Source organism: Geotrypetes seraphini, chromosome 7, assembly GCF_902459505.1.
Source record: "Geotrypetes seraphini chromosome 7, aGeoSer1.1, whole genome shotgun sequence".
In the NCBI taxonomy this organism is placed as follows: Eukaryota; Metazoa; Chordata; class Amphibia; order Gymnophiona; family Dermophiidae; genus Geotrypetes; species Geotrypetes seraphini.
Window position 1 is genome coordinate 3,598,757 of NC_047090.1, and position 19,151 is coordinate 3,617,907.

A 19,151-nucleotide genomic window follows, 5' to 3' on the forward strand; every position below is an offset into this window, starting at 1 on the left:
AATAGCATGCAGGCTAGAATATTGGCATATAAGCATACATGTGGGACTTGCATACCGCCTTTTTGTACTTTTACAACCACTCTCAAAGTGTTACATACAGGTACTTCAAGCATTTTCCCTATCGGTCCTGGTGCCTGAGCTTCTGGTACAACAGGAAACAAATACAAAAGGAAGAAGCATAAGACAGTAAGAAGAAAACAGCAGTCAGATATAACACATAGGAGCATTCGGCAATGTATACACAGAAAACCCATTTGTCACAGAGTGACTCTCAACGTACATAGAAGAAGGTTCAATTGGGGCAGTGGTTAACCACTAACAGTCAATCTAACTTAAAACTCTTGCTAAGGCTGTTAGTTCAGCACCTGCCCTGCAGCATAATAGTAAAAGTTGAAAACACTCTTGGGATCCTGGTGATCTTCAGCTGCAGATCTGTGTTGCCTGGGATGGTCTGCCAAGTAGCAGCGGGTTTAATCCTGCTGTAGTGGAACCATGTTTCATGTCTGGACACCTTAACAGCTGTGGGAGAAGAAATTAGAACAGTGAAAGGCCCTTTCCATTTAAGTACTAGAGGGTCTGACTTCCAGGTTTTTAGCCATACTGTGTCCTCAGGGACATATCCATGAACCTGAGTGGCTATTGGTAAGGGAGCTTGCTCTAGAACCCATTTATGCAGTTCTTGGAGGGTTCTAGCTAAGGACTGAACCTAGCTCTGGAGGATGTCTGAACCCAGGATAGTAATGGATCCAGGTCGGGGTTCACAATTGGGGTGGTCAGCTAAACACAAGTTGAAAGGGACTCAATCCGGTGGGTTTAGTTGGAGTGCATTTGATCTGCAGTAGGACAGAGGGTAACAGGACTGGCCAAGGCAAGTTGGTTTCTTCAATCTGCTTTGTGAGCAAGATTTTCAGAGTCCTGTTCATTCTTTCAACTTGACCTGAACTCTGGGGGTGGTACACCGCGTGTAGTTTCCAGTCTATTTGGAGTGCCTGGGCTGTTTGCTGAACGACTTCAGCTAAGAAGGCAGGGCCATTTCACTGCCTATGGATACAGGGAGGCCAAAGCGTGGGATTATGTCGTTCAGGAGGTGTTTAGTTACTTCTCGGGCATCCTAACATTTAGATGTCCCCAATTTATGCCAGGGTTTTCTATGCCTAAAGTTTGGTACCAATATGAGCCTAATGGCACCTGATTCACAAAAAGGCACCTAATTCAAAAACACATCCATGATCCAACCCTAACCATGTCCACTTTTAGTATAGGTGCTAAGGGCTAGGTGCCTACTTTTTATAGAATTGCATTTTTTTATGATGATGATGCATGCTCTGCATGGGGCAGGAGCATAGGAAGATCGCTCCTGTCCCGCGCCACTGCTAGACCACCAGGTAAGATCCAGGGAGCCAGGAGAGAGGCGGGTGTGGGTCAGAGCTGGCTCCAATACTTATTCGCGATTTTTCCCTATTGACGGGCCGGCTCTTTAAAACCCTACACTGAATCACCATATATGGAACACAGACCATGCAGATGTGACATTATTCAGAACAGTAAACACATTAGCCTTGGTTAAGGGAATATATTGCGCTAATCTGTTTAGCACAGGAGTGTCCAACCTTGGTCCTCAAAAGCCTCAATCCAGTCCGATTTTCAGGATTTCTCCAATGACAGTGTTTAAGACCCAGTTAAAAGCCCATGTCTTCGAGAGTGCTTTGGACTCTTAACTCCTCTTACCCTGGGTTCTGCATCCCCAACCCTATGTCATGTTTCTCTGTCTAAGTTAGATTGTAAGCTTTTCCGAGCAGGGACTGTCTATAAATGTCAAAATGCCTACATCTTTCAGTGCTGTAAGTGATTAGTAGTAGACTATGCATGAGATTATTTGCATGCACTACCTACATTGTGTGCAAATAGATCTCATCCATATTTATTGTTGAAATTTTGACTTGGTAAGGGCTGAGGTGGGTCAGGTTTAGCTTATCTACTGAATCCTCTGCTTTAAATATACGACGTTTAAAAGTATAGTCTGTATTTTTAAAATAACTTTCATTTCTTTTTTTTTTTTTTTTTAAATATTTTTTATTCTTTTTTTAAATTCTTACATCAAGTGAAATACATGTAATACATTCAATTATGAAAAAACACTTGAAATTATTATTAAATGTTCTTACAATGTGAATTAAATAAACCCTTTAACAGAATTTTATATCATATTAATATTACAATAGTTTTCCCTCCCTACCCCTTCTATATGTTCTATACATGTGTTATTATATCTGATCAATAGAATAATTTGTCAATGGTCCCCATATTTTATTAAATTTTTTAATATAACCTTGTTGTAATGCCAATACTTTTTCCATTTTATATATATGACAAATTGAATTCCACCAAAACGTGTAATTCAATTTAGTGTAATCCTTCCAGTTCTGAGTAATTTGCTGTATGGCGACCCCTGTTAAAATTAATAAAAGTTTATTATTGCTAGCTGAAATGTATCTGCGAGGTTCAGGTTGTACGACATTAAGAGCCGAAGAAAGCATGACTTAAGCAACACCCCAGCGCAGCGCGAAGACAGGCTCAAGTCCCGCCCAGCCCGGCGCTCGCGACCCAGGAGGCACGCGCACTCCGCGAGTCTTTTTCTAACAGTACGAGAAGAAAATCTGAAAAAAGCGCGAAGGCAGGAGGGGGCGTGGTCTGGAATTCTCGGGGACGCCAGCAGCTCGGATTAAACCACACCCTGGAGAGGGGAGGAAATCGCCGGTCGGCCGGTGGGACTGGCTTCTGCTCTGGAAGGGTTTGCCGTTGTCACCCCTGCTACGGAAGCTCCGATTGTTTTTTTTTCCTCTGGTCGTCGGGGCCTAGGCTGCGTGTCAGAAGCCGGCGCCGCGGCACATTAAGAGCCTGTCAGGGCGACGAGAGAGCCGTGAAAGACGAGTGGCCGAGCAGGAAGGGAGATCATGGAGGACAGTGCGGGCGAAAAAGCTCCGCCGGAGCCGGTTTTGGCACCTCCGCCGCCTCCCCCTCCTCCTCAGCCCGTCCCCCTGAACGCGGAGAACGAGGCGGAAAGCCGGCAGGGCCCGGAGGAGAGGAGCGGCGAGCCCGCAGCCCTCAACCTTCTGGACACCTGCGCCGTCTGCAAGCAGAACATCCAGAGCCGCAACCCGCGCCTCTTGCCCTGCCTGCACTCCTTCTGCCAACGCTGTCTGCCGCCGCCCGAGAGGTACCTGATGCTGCCCCCTGGCCCCGGCCTCCGGGAGTCGCCCCACACGCAGGGTAAGAGCTCTGCCGTCGCCGCGCCGCGCCCCAAGACTTGTGAGGAATTCAGAAATCTGCATAAAAATGATCTGCACATGGGGGGGGGGGGGGGTGGAGGAGGGACTGGGCAAGAAACTTGTAAACAGCTGGTGCCACAATATTGAAAGTTTTTCCTGTGGGTCAGGAAACATTTTAACATATACTGTACTATATTGATCATCCGTATGAAAAGTTGGTGCCTATGCAAAAAAAAAAAAAAAAAAAAATCCCCTGGGAAGAAGGGGGGAGGGAATTGGTATCATCACAACTTACTATAGAAAGTGTTACTGTAACCCTCTAGCCTCCTCTGGTACCCTGTGGCTGTTTATGTGCACATGAGGCAGGCCAGAAGAACACTTATCGGGTAAATAGGACAAATAAAAACTCCACTTTTACCAGAGTTCTGGACACTGATCCCCACATGCAACTGTATGTATAGAGGTAGCCACTTGGAGAAATTCACTGCCAGCTTCCGCCAAACTTAGAGCTAGATTCACAAAGCAAACCGATTTCCCTCCTGCACTGTTCACTAACACCTGTAGAGATCCGATCCTGATCCTCCCATGCAAGTTAGTAAAACCCTATGCAAAATAGCCAAGCGATTCATTTACTAACAATTGCTTGGCTATTTCGAATCGGGTTTTACTATTGGCAAATCCGACTGCTGCAGACCTGTCGGTAACTAAAATATTAAAAATTAATTACAGTGGTACCTCGGTTTACAAGTGCACCGGTTTGCGAGTGTTTTGCAAGACGAGCAAAACATTTGCAAAATAGGTGCCTCGGAAACCGAGCATGGCTCGATTTACGAGCGCCTCCCCGCGATCCGGCACCCTCCCCCCCGCGATCCGGCACCCTCCCCCTGCGATCGGGCACCCCCCTGCCGCGATTGAGCACTCCTCCGCCGCTTCTTACCCTCATCTGGGCACCGGCACCGGCATATCCTGTGCTTGGTGCCGGTGCCCAAAGATCGGCCTCCTCTTCTGCTGGGCCTTGAGCATCTGAGCATGCTCAAGGCCCAGCAGAAGAGGAGGCTGATCTTCGGGCACCGGCACCAAGCACAGGACATGCCGGTGCCCAGATGAGGGTAAGAAGCGTCGGGGGGGGTGCCCAATTGCGTTGGGGGGGGGTGCCAGATCGTGACGTGGGATGCCAGATCACAGGGGGGGCCTTTGGGGGGGAGCAATGCCGGGGGGGGGGGGAACACATCAAAGCGGGTTTCCATTATTTCCTATGGGGAAACTCGCTTTGATAAACGAACATTTTGGATTACGAGCATGCTCCTGGAACGGAATATGCTCGTAATTCAAGGTACCACTGTACATCAATAAAGACAAGTACAAAAGATGCACAAGACAATCATACACGAGAGGAAAGAGGGAAGAAACTTCAATAATCAAAGAAAAAAACAAAAGGTATGGGGTGTATTTACTAAATTGTTAAGAATGCCAAGGAAATGCCTAAAAAGTAATGGTAAAATATGCTGGGGAGCTGAGAAGCTGATATGCACGGACGGGGAGAGAGACCTTGGGGTGATAGTGTCTGAAGATCTAAAGGCGAAAAAACAGTGTGACAAGGCTGTGGCTGCTGCCAGAAGGATGCTGGGCTGTATAAAGAGAGGGGTAGCCAGTAGAAGGAAGAAGGTGTTGATGCCCCTGAACAGGTCGTTGGTGAAGCCCCACTTGGAGTATTGTGTTCAGTTTTGGAGACCGTATCTGGCGAAGGACGTAAGAAGACTTGAAGCAGTCCAGAGGAGGGCAACGAAAATGATAGGAGGCTTGCGCCAGAAAACGTATGAGGAGAGACTGGAAGCCCTGAATATGTATACCCTAGAGCAGTGGTTCCCAAACCTGTCCTGGGGAACCCCCAGCCAGTCAGGTTTTCAAGATATCCCTAATGAATATGCATGAGAGAGCTTTGCATGTAATGGAAGTGACAGGTATGCAAGCCGACGGCTTCAGGGTCCTGTCTATCAGTACCCCTAAATCCTTTTCTTGTTCGCATTTGCCTAATGTTACACCTAACATTTTATATTCATGTTTCTTGTTTTTCCTACCCAGATGCATCACTTTGCATTTGTCTATGTTAAATTTCATCTGCCACTTTTCTGCCCACTTCTCCAGCTGGTTTAGATCTTTCTGGAGATCCTCGCAGTCCCTTTGATATCCAACTGCCCGACATAGTTTTGTGTCATCTGCAAACTTGATTATATTGCTTGTTGTTTCCTCTTCCAGGTCATTTATAAAAATATTGAACAAGATGGGCCCAAGAACCGAGCCCTGGGGCACGCCGCTAGTCACCTTCGCCCAGTCCGAGAATTTCCCATTTACGCTTACCCTCTGCATTCTGATTGTAGTGGCTGCATCTCTCTGTTCCCACGGCCTTCAAGTCTTTCCTAATCTGGACGACTGGTTGATCAAGGCTGTGTCGTCTCGAGAAGTGGTCCAAACAACATCTCAGACCATTTCTTTTCTTCAGATTCTAGGATTCGAAGTCAACTTCCTCAAATCACATCTCATTACGACTCAACGTCTGCAATTTATTGGGGCCATTCTAGACACCACCCTCATGAGAGCCTTTCTTTCTCCAGATCGCCTTCAAGCCCTCATAAGTCTGAGTCAACAACTGCTTCCTCTCCACTCCATCTCTGCCATCTCTTCTAGGTCACATGTCTTTCACTGTCAATGTGACACCACTGGCGAGGCTACATCTTCATACTCCTCAGTGGACCCTTGCTTCTCAATGATCTAAAGTGACAGATTGTCTCTCACAACATATATCTGTGACATCATCTCTTCTGCAGTCGCTTCAGTGGTGGATGACCTCCAATCTATCCAGAGGTGTTCTTTTCCATTTACCTCCTCTTCACAAGGTCATCATGACAGATGGATCCCCTTATGCCTAGGGGTTCATATGGACGATCTTCAGACTTAGGGTCTTTGGTCCGCCAGGAAATGAAATTTCACAACAATCTCCTGGAACTCAGAGCAATGTTTTATGCCCTCAAGGCTTTTCATCATCTACTCTGCCCTCAAGTCTTCCTTTGCACAGACAATCAAGTAGCAATGTATTACATCAACAAGCAAGGAGACACGGGCTCTCTCCTGTTATGCCAGGAAGCCCAAAAAATATGGACGGGCATCGGCTCGCAACCTGTTCTTGAAGGCTATCTATATTCAAGGGGAGAAGAATTACCTATCAAACAACCTTAGCAGAATTCGTCAGCGTCACGAATGGACTCTCAACTCTGCAACTCTCCAGTCCATCTTTGCTCAATGGGGCACTCCGCAAGTAGACTTGTTTGTGGCCCCCCACAATCACCAGTTGCCCCAGTTTTGCTCTCGACTACCGTATTTTCGCGGATATAACGCGCGCGTTATACGCGTTTTTACGTACCGCGCATACCCCTCGCGCGTTATATGCGTGAGCGCGGTATACAAAAGTTTTTAAACATAGTTCCCACCCCGCCCGACGCCCGATTCACCCCCCCCAGCAGGACCGCTCGCACCCCCACCCCGAACGACCGCTCGCACGCGCTCCCACCCGCACCCGCATCCACGATCGGAGCAAGAGGGAGCCCAAGCCCTCTTGCCCGGCCGACTCCCCGACGTCCGATACATCCCCCCCCCGGCAGGACCACTCGCACCCCCACCCCGAAGGACCGCCGACTTCCCGACAATATCGGGCCAGAAGGGAGCCCAAACCCTCCTGGCCACGGCGACCCCCTAACCCCACCCCGCACTACATTACGGGCAGGAGGGATCCCAGGCCCTCCTGCCCTCGACGCAACCCCCCCTCCCCCCCCAACGACCGCCCCCCCCCAAGACCCTCCGACCGCCCCCCCAGCCGACCCGCGACCCCCCTGGCCGACCCCCCCACCCCCCTTCCCCGTACCTTTGGTAGTTGGCCGGACAGACGGGAGCCAAACCCGCCTGTCCGGCAGGCAGCCAACGAAGGAATGAGGCCGGATTGGCCCATCCGTCCTAAAGCTCCGCCTACTGGTGGGGCCTAAGGCGCGTGGGCCAATCAGAATAGGCCTTGGAGCCTTAGGTCCCACCTGGGGGCGCGGCCTGAGGCACATGGGCCCAACCCGACCAAGTGTATACCCGTGAGCGAGGTATACAAAAGTTTTTGTACATATCATCGTGATTTCTGCGCGTTTTACATGGGTGCGCGTTATATCCGCGAAAATACGGTACTCTCCTCTCCATCTGGAAGCAGATGCTTTTCTCCTGGATTGGATGGGGCTATTTCTATATGCGTTCCCTCCAATCCCTCTCATGTTGAGAACTCTGTTCAAGCTCAAGAGGGAAGCAGCCACCATGAATCTCATTGCTCCACGGTTGCCCAGGCAACATTGGTTCTCCCTTCTACTTCAGATCAGCTCCAGGGAGCCCATACTTCTTCCAATATGTCATACTCTACTTAAGTATTGGGATGTAGAAGTGACTCCTGATTCTGAGTAAGTACTCAGAATCAGGAGTCACTTCTACATCCCAATCTACAATCTTTGCACCTGACAGCTTGGTTTCTCTTGGGCTGAGTTCTTCTGAATTACATCTCTCCCAGCCTGTAGGTCATATTATTGATGCCTCCAGGAAACCAGCCACTCAACAATGTTATCAATAAAGTGGTCTCGATTTTCTTCCTGGTGTAGCCCATCAGTGCAATATAGCTTCTTGTCCTTCCGTGTATTTCGCCATCCTCCTATGTACCTGAAGCCTTCTTGATGACACCAGGCTTTGAGCCATCTATTAAAGTCCTCTGTGTTTTTCACTCTTTGCTCTCCCTTTCCATATGCAGGCAGTATTTCAGAAAAAGCTAAAGTCTTTACAAAAGGTTTCACACCCTCATCAAGCTCCCGAAAAGCTTTCTGTGCTGCAAGTGTGGAGTTGGCCAGGTCATTTGTTCCCAGATGGATAACAACATCAGGTTTAAAATCCTTAGTTTCTTCCTTAATTATAGTCTGTATTTGCCTGGAACTCCTGGTAGCTGAGGATCCTGGAAGACATTTCACTATTTTGGTCTCCTCGCCTTGTGTTCCAAGGTTAATGCCTCTGATGATGGAATCCCCCAACAGTAATAGTTTTCTGTTTTTGGCCTTTTTATTTGTGCTTAGGGTGCGCTTGCTCTCTTGAGTTACCTTCATTGGTTCCAGTCCCACCTCCCTTCTGTTTTCTTGAGTATCGCAGTGCACTAGTGGAGCGAAGGAATTCTTTAGAGGTAATATTTGTGAATATTTCTGTGTTACATGTCGCAGTCTTCCTGAGCCTACTGTGACCCATTTATTCCTGGGCTGTTTTATTCTTTGAGATAGAGGTGGTATGATTTTGTGGAGTGATGAAAGCTGCTTTACGTGTATTCAATTCCTGTTTAAGTTTGCAGAGCTCCTCCTTAATACTAGCAAGTTGAAGACAGATGGGGCAAGCCTTAAGCCTCCAAATAGTATGTCTTGGAATTAAAGCACACAGTGATTGCATAGAATAAAGGTCATCTTGATTGGTTGTGAAGTGACTTGATTTGAGTAGTCCTGATTATTTGGGTCTCTATATATGAAAGTGGTCCCTGGGGTTGGTGGGACTATAAGTCTTACCCTTATTCCTATGAAGGGAAAGGGAAAGAGGAAATACAATTTAACAAAGGAAAGAGAAGGGTTTATTTTTTTGTACTTTTTTGTTGCCTTTTTTAAAGTACAAAACAGGGAGGAGAAGAGCAATTAAGCAGATACAAGTGGTGCCTCGCATAACGAATGCCTCGCATAACGAATGCCTCGCACAACGAACGCTGCACACAACGAACTTCATGTCTTGATTCACACAACGAACTTCACACAACGAACTTCGTTTCACACAACGAACTTCGTTTCACACAACGAACTTCGTTTCACACAACGAAGTCGCCCGAGCTGCCGATGTATTGCATCCTTCCGCGCAGGCACTGCAGGCAGTCGTTAGTCACTGCGCTTAACTGCCCTCTCTCACTGTATACAGTCGTCCTTTTAAGATAAACTCAATATTTTTTATATATCATGGCTTCTAAAAAAAGCAGGAAGGTGATTTCTGTTGAAATGAAACGGGAAATAATTAGAAGGAGTGAATGTGGGGTAAAACAGTGTGACCTCGTCAAAGAGTTTGGCCTCAGCAAGACCACCATTTTCACCATTTTGACAAATTTATCTTTTTTTATGTCATCTTAGCATATTTTATGCTGCAGAACGAATTATTTTTTTTAACATGTATTGTTATGGGAAAACGCGTTTCACATAACGAACTTTTCGCATAACAAACTTGCTCCTGGAACGAATTAAGTTCGTTGTGTGAGGCACCACTGTATAATGCTGAAAACCAGTGAAAAGAGCAGAATATGAAATGCTGAGCAACTTATCTTATTGAAGTTCACAGGGCAGCCTTATTCAGAGCACAGTCCCAAAGATAATGCAGTTAACCTTAGAAGTAAATCAGAGCCCCTCCCTTCTCCACCTAATCAGCAGACACAATGGCTAAAAGCTAGTAAGTCAGAAATACAGGCTCTATACCATCTAAAACACAGTATTTTAAACAAAAATGCAGGTTCTATAACAAATCAGTGGCTACCCTAAAACACAGGATTTATAACAGGATTTTCCCTACTTTAGTAACCCTGAGCCACAGGCACCAGGATTTAATTAGAGTTAATAAAGTCTTACCCTTATTCCTATGAAGAGGAAGAATAAATAAGATTTAACAGAGGAAAGAGAAGGGTTTATTTTCTTGTGGCTTTTTTTTTTTTTTTTTTAAATTAAGAAACAGGGAGGAGAAGAGCAATTAAGCAGATATAATGCTGAAAACCAGTGAAAAGAGCAGAATATGAAATGCTGAGCAACTTATTTTATTGAAGTTCACAGGGCAGCCTTGTTCATAGCACTGATAAGGACAGGTTGTTCACCCTCTCTAAGGTAGGGAGAACAAGAGGACACACTCTAAAATTGGAAGGGGATAGATTCTGTACGAACATAAGGAAGTTCTTCACCCAGAGAGTGGTAGAAAACTGGAACGCTCTTCCAGAGTCTGTCATAGGGGAAAACACCCTCCAGGGATTCAAGACAAAGTTAGACAAGTTCCTGCTGAACCGGAACGTATGCAGGTAGGGCTAGTCTCATGGCGCCAGAATTTGACCAGAGGGCCGCCGCATGAGCGGACTGCTGGGCACGATGGGACCCAAAGTGGTGAACTGGGTCAGAAACTGGCTGTCGGACAGACGCCAGAGGGTGGTGGTTAATGGAAGTCGCTCGAAGGAAGGAAAGGTGACTAGTGGAGTCCCTCAGGGTTCGGTGCTGGGGCCAATCCTGTTCAATATGTATGTAAGTGACATTGCTGAAGGGTTAGAAGGAAAAGTGTGCCTTTTTGCAGATGATACCAAGATTTGTAACAGAGTAGACACCGAAGAGGGAGTGGAAAATATGAAAAAGGATCTGCAAAAGTTAGAGGAATGGTCTAATGCCTGGCAACTAAAATTCAATGCAAAGAAATGCAGAGTAATGCATTTGGGGATTAATAATAGGAAGGAACCGTATATGCTGGGAGGAGAGAAGCTGATATGCACGGACGGGGAGAGGGACCTTGGGGTGATAGTGTCCGAAGATCTAAAGGTGAAAAAACAGTGTGACAAGGCAGTGGCTGCTGCCAGAAGGATTCTGGGCTGTATAAAGAGAGGCGTAGTCAGTAGAAGGAAGAAGGTGTTGATGCCCCTGTACAGGTCATTGGTGAGGCCCCACTTGGAGTATTGTGTTCAGTTTTGGAGACCGTATCTGGCGAAAGACGTAAGAAGACTTGAGGCGGTCCAGAGGAGGGCGACGAAAATGATAGGAGGCTTGCGCCAGAAGACGTATGAGGAGAGACTGGAAGCCCTGAATATGTATACCCTAGAGAAAAGGAGAGACAGGGGAGATATGATTCAGACGTTCAAATACTTAAAGGGTATTAACGTAGAACAAAATCTTTTCCAGAGAAAGGAAAATGGTAAAACCAGAGGACATAATTTGAGGTTGAGGGGTGGTAGATTCAGGGGCAATGTTAGGAAATTCTACTTTACAGAGAGGGTGGTGGATGTCTGGAATACGCTCCCGAGAGAGGTGGTGGAGAGTAAAACTGTGAATGAGTTCAAAGAAGCGTGGGATGAACACAGAAGATTTAGAATCAGAAAATAATATTAAAGATTGAACTAGGCCAGTTACTGGGCAGACTTGTACGGTCTGTGTCTGTACATGGCCGTTTGGAGGAGGATGGGCAGGGGAGGGCTTCAATGGCTGGGAGGGTGTAGATGGGCTGGAGTAAGTCTTAACAGAGATTTCGGCAGTTGGAACCCAAGCACAGTACCGGGTAAAGCTTTGGATTCTCGCCCAGAAATAGCTAAGAAGAAAAATAAAAATAATAATTTAAATTGAATCAGATTGGGCAGACTGGATGGACCATTCGGGTCTTTATCTGCCGTCATCTACTATGATGGACTACTGGTCTGACCCAGCAGTGGCAATTCTTATGTTCTTATGCTTGGGGGGCTCATCTGGATGGTTTTCACATGCAGGGTCACTGGTCTGCCCAGTAACACCTTTGTCATATAAATCTGTTGGAAAAGAGTGATCTACAATGCTCTTAGAGCTTTTCAGCACATTGTGACCAACACTGTCCTTATCCACACGGACAATCAGGTCGCGATGTATTACATAAACAAACAAGAAGGCACGGGGTCCCTCCATCTTTGTCAGGAGGCCCAGAAGATCTGGAACTGGACCATTACTCGAAATATATTCCTGAAAGCAGTATACATTCAAGGGGAGCAGAATTCTCTTGCAGACAAACTCAGCAGATTTCTTCAGTTACATGAGTGGACACTTACTCTGCAGTACTGCGTCCCATATTTTCTCAGTTGGGGTCTCCTCAGATAGACTTGTTTGCTTCCCCCACAACCACAAACTGCCCCAGTTTTGTTCCCAGCAGTACTCGTCTCACCATCTGGAAGCGAATACTTTTCTACTGGATTGGACTCACAAGTTTCTCTATGCTTTTTCTTCAATCCCTCTCATTCTAAAAATGCTTGTCAAGCTCAAGCAGTAATGCCACCATGATTCTTATAGCTCCTCGGTGGGCCAGACAACCATGGTTTTTCCTTCTACTTCAACTCAGTGTGAAGGAACCCAACCTCTTCAAATTTTCCCGTCTCTTCTCATGCAAAATCATGGATCTCTTCGGCATCCCAATCTTGCAGCGTTGCACCTGACAGCTTGGTATCTCTCAGTCTAACATCTTTCTTAGCCTGCCAGCCTAATCTTAGATAATCACTATAAATATATTTGGCTTTTTTTTAGTCCACTTTAAAGTGAAGCCGATCTAAACAGTTCATAAAAGAACTAATTTTCGGTTTTTATTCTTTTTATAAATATTTTAAATTCACTTATCTTTAAAATAAAGCTGCTCAATACTCCGACATGAAAATCATGTTTCGCCTTGTTGCTGTATTGAGAAGCAATCCCTGCAGCGCATCAGCAAACAAGAGGTTCAGAGTAGAAACAACTTTAAATCCTACTTATTTATATTAGTAGTTTAACATCAACTTACTATTCAGATGACTCGTCGCCAGCCTACAAAAGTTTTAAAGATGGCTTTGGCATCTTAGCTCCTTATTTAAATATAGTATAGTCGCATGATTGATCAGACCAATCAGTAAAGACCACTCCAAAAGCAGCAGGGAATTTAAACTAAAGTCATCCATTCGACCTCTAGGACTTACAGTATTCAGATCATAAATCCATTTTTGCTCTTGGTAGTTAAGCCACCATTCTGCATTGCCACCCTCCCATCCAACTTCTATTTTATTAATAACTCGCCATTGTATATCTTCGGTAGCATGTCCTGCCTGTATCTAGTGCGCTACAATAGGAGCTTGCATAGATTGAGTCACAATCTAAGACTTATGTTCTTTTCCAGAGAAAGGAAAATAGTAAAACCAGAGGACATAATTTGAGGTTGAGGGGTAGTAGATTCAAGAGCAATGTTAAGAAATTCTACTTTATGGAGAGGGTGGTGGATGCTTGGAATGCGCTCCTGAGAAAGGTGGTGGAGAGGAAAATGGTGACTGAGTTCAAAGAAGCGTGGGATGAACACAGTGGATCTAGAATTATAAATAATAGTAAATATTGAACTAAGGCCAGTAATGGGCAGACTTGCACAGTCTGTGTCTGCATATTGCTGTTTGGGGGAGGATGGGCTGGGGAGGGCTTCAATGGCTGGGAGGGTGTAGATGGGCTGGAGTGAGTTTTGACGGAGATTTCAGCAGTTGGATCCCAAGCACAGTACCAGGTGGAGCTTTGGATTCTTGCCCAGAAATAACTAAGAAGAAAAAAATTTAAATTGAGTCAGGAAGGGCAGCCTGGATGGACCATTCGGGTCTTTATCTGCTGTCTCTACTATGTTACTATGTTAAGCGCTATTCTATAAACTATGCCTAACTTTGAGTATAGTTTATAGAGTAGCAGTTAATATTTTTTTTCAGCTCCAATTTTTGGGGCGCTATATATAGAATTCATTTCCATGTGACTTCATTGTGTGACATAAATAATGAGTCTGCTCTCAGTAGTATGTTGGCCATCTCCTACACCCAGTGCTGCCCAGCTAAGTTTCTCATTGTGCCACTGGTAGCAGTGTACAAGGCTGAGACACCAATTGGAATCATTTCCCATCATACAAATAGAACCTTTCCTGTCTCCACACAGATCATGCGGTACCAGGTTACCTAACACTCGTATAACACATACTAATCTATTCCTTATCAGCATCTACCTTACCACAATCCCAAATCTTAGGAGTAAAAATTGATAACCATCAATCCATGTACAATCAATAATAAAGCTATCTTTCCTTGTGATCAGAAAGCTAAGATACATCAGAAAATACTTTGAAACAGGGGCTTTCTGAATTTTAGTGCAATCCCTAATCCTATCTCGACTAGACTAGTTGTTTGCTCTAAAATGTTGCTATCGTGTCTACAACTAGTTCAAAATGCAGCAGTAAGGACTATGGAAATTGGAACATCTATAGCCCTACTATATGAAAGTATATTGGCTGCCCATAACCGTGAGGATCAAGTTTAAATTAGGCATCACTGCCTTTAAGATCCTGAAAGGAAATGTCACCGACTACCTAAGAAAGTTGGCCATCCTATTCCAGGGTGCCTCCAACAGATATTCCACCAAAAATCTTTTCCACTTAAAATTCCCAGCATGCAAATTGCCTTATGCATTCAATATCAATTAGCTAAATGCTGGAACCAACTACCGCTTACACTACATTCTTGTGACTACTATCTCAGGTTCAGAAAACTTTTAAAAGCATTTCTGTACCAAGACAGTGAGCCAACCCTGAAGTAACTGTCTAATGCCACTCCAGGGACAAAACAAAAAACCAATAATAACCTACTTGTACTTGTAACTATATATGTGAAGCTATGACCTAACTATTTTAGTAATTGAACCGATCTACCTGTACTAGCAACCCTATTGAATGTCCATGTCAAAATGTCCATTGTAACTTCCTGGGTAACTGACCCAATGTCTTGTAATGTAATCTTACCTTGAACTGAATAGGTAAAGGCAGAATAAAAAAACCTGATAAACTTAACATAACACTCTACCTCTTGTTCACACTACCTCACTATTATACTACTACTCACAATGCAGTGGGTTAGCCTGGCCAACTTTTTTTGTAATTTCTGTACGTACTACCACATCACCAAAATCCTCCTATCTAAGGAGCTCATGCTAATTAATTGCCTATTCCTCTTACATAAAATAGAAAGGGTTGATAGTGTTGCACAGACTTCTGTTGATGTTCTCATCTTGAAAGCTATCCCCCATCTTTGGAGACTACTTCTGTAGACACAGTTCAGGGGAGGGTCTATACATCAGTCCTAGGAATTTAACAGTGTTAATAGACAGATTTTAGTGGAGAAGAAGCAGAAGAAGGGATATGGAGTATTGTGTTCAGTTTTGGAGACAGTATCTGGCGAAGGACTTAAGAAGACTTGAAGCGGTCCAGAGGAGGGCCACAAAAATGATAGGAAGTTTGCGCCAGAAGACATATGAGGAGAGACTGGAAGCCCTGAATAAGTATGCCCTAGAAGAAAGGAGGGACAGGGGCGATATGATTCAGATGTTCAAATACTTGAAAGGTATAAACATAGAACAAAAAATAGTAAAACCAGAGGACATAATTTAAGGTTGAGGTGTGGTAGATTCAAGAGCAATGTTAGGAAATTCTACTTTACGGAGAGGGTGGTGGATGCTGGAATGCGCTCCCAAGAGAGGTGGTGGAGAGGAAAATGGTGAAGGAGTTCAAAAAAGCGTGGGATGAACACAGCGGATCTAGAATCAGAAAATAATAGTAAATTTTGAACTAAGGCCAGTAATGGGCAGACTTGCACGGTCTGTGTCTGTATATGGCTGTTTGGGGAGGGCTTCAATGGCTGGGATGGTGTAGGTGGGCTGGAGTGTGCTTTGGAACCCAAGCACAGTATTGGGTAGAACTTTGGATTCTTGCCCAGAAATAGCTAAGAAGAAAAAAATTTTAAAAATTAAAATTGAATCAGGTTGGGCAGACTGGATGGACCATGTGGGTCTTTATCTGCCGTCATCTACTATGTTACTTCGTTATGTTACCTTAATGTGGTACTTGCTGCTTTGATGAAGCCTCCTTTTGAACCAATGTCTTTGGCTCATCTCATGTACCTTACTTGGAAAGTGATCTTTCTCATCTCTGTTACACAGCTCGACGAGTCGAGAACTGGTGGCGGATTCCCCTTTTACAGTATTCTACCATGACAAAGTGATGCTTCACACCCATCCCAAGTTTCTTCCAAAGGTTGTCACTGAATTCCACCTTAATCAATCTATTGTACTTCCAGTATTTTTTTCCTAAGCCTCATTCTCTCATCCTGGGGAAACAGTTCTTCACACTCTAAAGTGCAAAAGAGCATTGGCCTATTATTTGCAGAGAACTCAATCTCATAGAACATCTCCTCAACTTTTCGTCTCCTTTGATCCTAACAAGATGGGATGTCCAGTATCCAAGAGAACGATTTCCACATGGTTGGCCTCTTGTATCTCTGTTATGCTCAGGCTGGGCTACAACTGGGGAGTCGTGTCACAGCCCACAAAGTCAGAACTATGGCAGCTTCAGTTGCTTTCCTTTGCTCAACTCCTATTAATGAAATCTGTAAAGCTGCTACTTGGTCTTCAGTTCACACATTCACATCACATTACTGTCTGGAATCTTATTCCAGACGGGATGGTTACTTCGGCCAAGCAATATTGCAAAATGTATTTTCCTAATGGTCAACTCTCCCTCCATACCATTCTAGTAAGCTAGGGAGTCCCACATGTGAGAATATGCTGTCTGCTTGTCCTGGGATAAAGCACAGTTACTTACCATAACAGGTGTTATCCAGGGACAGCAGGCAGATATTCTCACAACCACCCACCTCCCCTGATTGGCTTCTTAGCTTGCTTAACGAATCGAGGAGCCACATGCCTTTGTCGGGCGGGAAGGCACCCGTGCATGCGTAGTGCGGGCTATTGCAAACTTTCTAAAATTTTAAAGTGGTTGATGCACTTTTCAAGTGTCCTTACGGGGGCTCCGTGAATGACGTCACCCACATGTGAGAATATCTGCCTGCTGTTCCTGGATAACACCTGTTATGGCAAGTAACTGTGCTTTCCAACATTTAATCACTAGGTTCCCTTCCCCCACTGAGAGAGACGCTCTCATCACTGTACATTATTAACAGCTACACTAGCTGGGAGAAAAATGAATGAGATTTTTCCCCGTTCTGTGTGTACAATAAAGGTATGATTGATAGAGGAATGCAACATCTTCATTGGTTCATGCCACAACGTTCAAACAGAAGTTGAGAATATCTTGTGTTGTGGCAAAGTTTGTTCCACAGTTGATGACCAATGACCAGAAGAACAACGGCAAAAAACACAATGACTGTTCTTCCCCAGCCACCTTACTCTCCTGACTTGGTCCCTGCTGATCTTTTTTTTCCCTAAACTTAAATCCATGCTGAAAGGAAAGCGATTCAACACTGTTGAAGACACAAAGCAAAATTTGACGCAGCAACTTTTGGTGCTTCCTGAAGATGCGTATGAGAACTGTTTCCAGAAGTGGAAACAACATTGGGAAAAGTGTATACATAAGGGAAGGGGACCCAGTGGAAAAAGTTGTAAGATTGTTTAATAAATTTTTATAAAATCAGTCCTGGAACTTTTTGAACAGACCTCGCATTCACCTTTTAAAACACACTTATCATTGTGGATCTTACTTTGCCTTTTGAAAAGAAATAGCCTGGTGGATTCAGATTATAAGTATAGTTGGGACAAATTATTAAAATGGGAATTTTTCAGGAAAGGTAGCTTTTTAAATAGCTTCAATAACCAATTAGACAGTTGTTACCAAAATAACAAAATTATTTTTTAGGTTTGACCTTTTTTAATCTTTGGACAACTCAAGAGAGAACAATATTTTCTTTAAAAGTAACTTATCCTTTTTTTTGTATTAGACCTCAGTCTTCCTTTTTATTTTCCTCCACAGTTGGTGTTATTCGCTGTCCAGTGTGCAGTCAGGAATGTGCAGAGAGACACATCATAGACAACTATTTTGTGAAGGATACCACAGAGGTTCCCACCAGCACTGTGGAAAAGTCAAGTCAGGTGACTGTATAGTAATTTCTGATTTTGTATTAAACTGGTACAGTATACTGCCATATGATTGCCTATGCCAGGGTGCCCAATACGTCGATTGTGATCGACAGGTCGCTCATTCAGGCAACCCCAGTCGATCGCAGAGCGGGTTCCCTTCTTCCCTTCTCTTTTTTCCCCTCCTGACTGGCCCGCCTCTTGAAGAATGCTAGCCAATCAGAGTGCTGGCGGGGTGAAGGTTGGTGGCTACCAAAGGGGGGGGGGGCAGTCCGCCCCGGGTGCACAGCCGGCCAGGTCCTGGTCCTCCTGCCCTTCCTTTCCCCCAGTCTGCGCTCGGGGCTCGCGCCTGCCTGGTCCTGTGCTGCCGCCCAAATGGTGCTGTTGGTTCTCGCGAGATTCGCGGGAGTTGACTGCACCATTCGAGCGGCGGTGCGTGACCAGGCAGACGCGCTCGGGGCTCGCGTCTGGATTTCACTTCCGGCGCAGATGGGGGAGCCTGCCGAGCTGACGCCATTCGGGCGGCACGAGACCAGGCAGGCGCGCTCGGGGCTCACACCTGCCTATTACTGCCACGGCAGATGGGGACTTGGGCGGCTGTCCAGCAGGGAAGGCTGCCGATGCAGCGCTGGACCGCCAGGATTGCATCAAGGTACCGGGGGGTGAGGGGATGTTTAAAATACCAGGATAGCCATCTAGGGAGGGAGGGAGGGATTTTAAAAGGTACTGAGGGTGGGGAGATGCTTAAAATACCAGGTTAGCTGTCTAGGGAGGGAAGGAGGGATTTTAAAAAGTACAGGGGGTATGATTAAAAAAGGTACTGGGGGTACGTAGGGGGATGATTTAAGGTACTGGGGGTATGGGGGATGGTTTAGGGTACGAGAGGGGTATGGGGCCTGCCTCTTACTAGGCCTGCCTGCCTGCCCTGTCCCTGCCTAGCGGCAGTGGTTTGGGGGAGGGCAGGGAGACAGAAGGAAAGAAGGGAAACAGAAAAAAAGAAAGGGGGCATGAAGAGAGAAAAAAAGAAAGGGAGGCAGGGCGAAAGAAAGGGAAGGGAGAGAGGAAGAAAAGTTGGGGGAGGGAATGAGGTCTGGAGGATAAGAAGCATACAGGCTGAAAGAAGGGAAGAAATATT

General features: G+C 45.4%; 1 protein-coding gene across 2 annotated transcripts in view; it reads left to right on the forward strand.

Moving 5' to 3' along the window:
- The first annotated feature begins 2,617 nt into the window (after positions 1–2,617).
- TRIM24 (tripartite motif containing 24) overlaps positions 2,618–19,151 on the forward strand; it is a 230,085-nt gene continuing 213,551 nt past the window's right edge. Inside the window, exons 1-2 of one of the 2 annotated variants that reach the window (XM_033951827.1) lie at positions 2,618–3,270; positions 17,913–18,031. In XM_033951827.1, coding sequence (XP_033807718.1) covers positions 2,955–3,270; positions 17,913–18,031 — 435 coding nt within the window. In that variant the 5' untranslated portion in view covers positions 2,618–2,954. The remainder of the gene's footprint in view (positions 3,271–17,912; positions 18,032–19,151) is intronic. The other variant, XM_033951828.1, reaches the window with a different exon arrangement.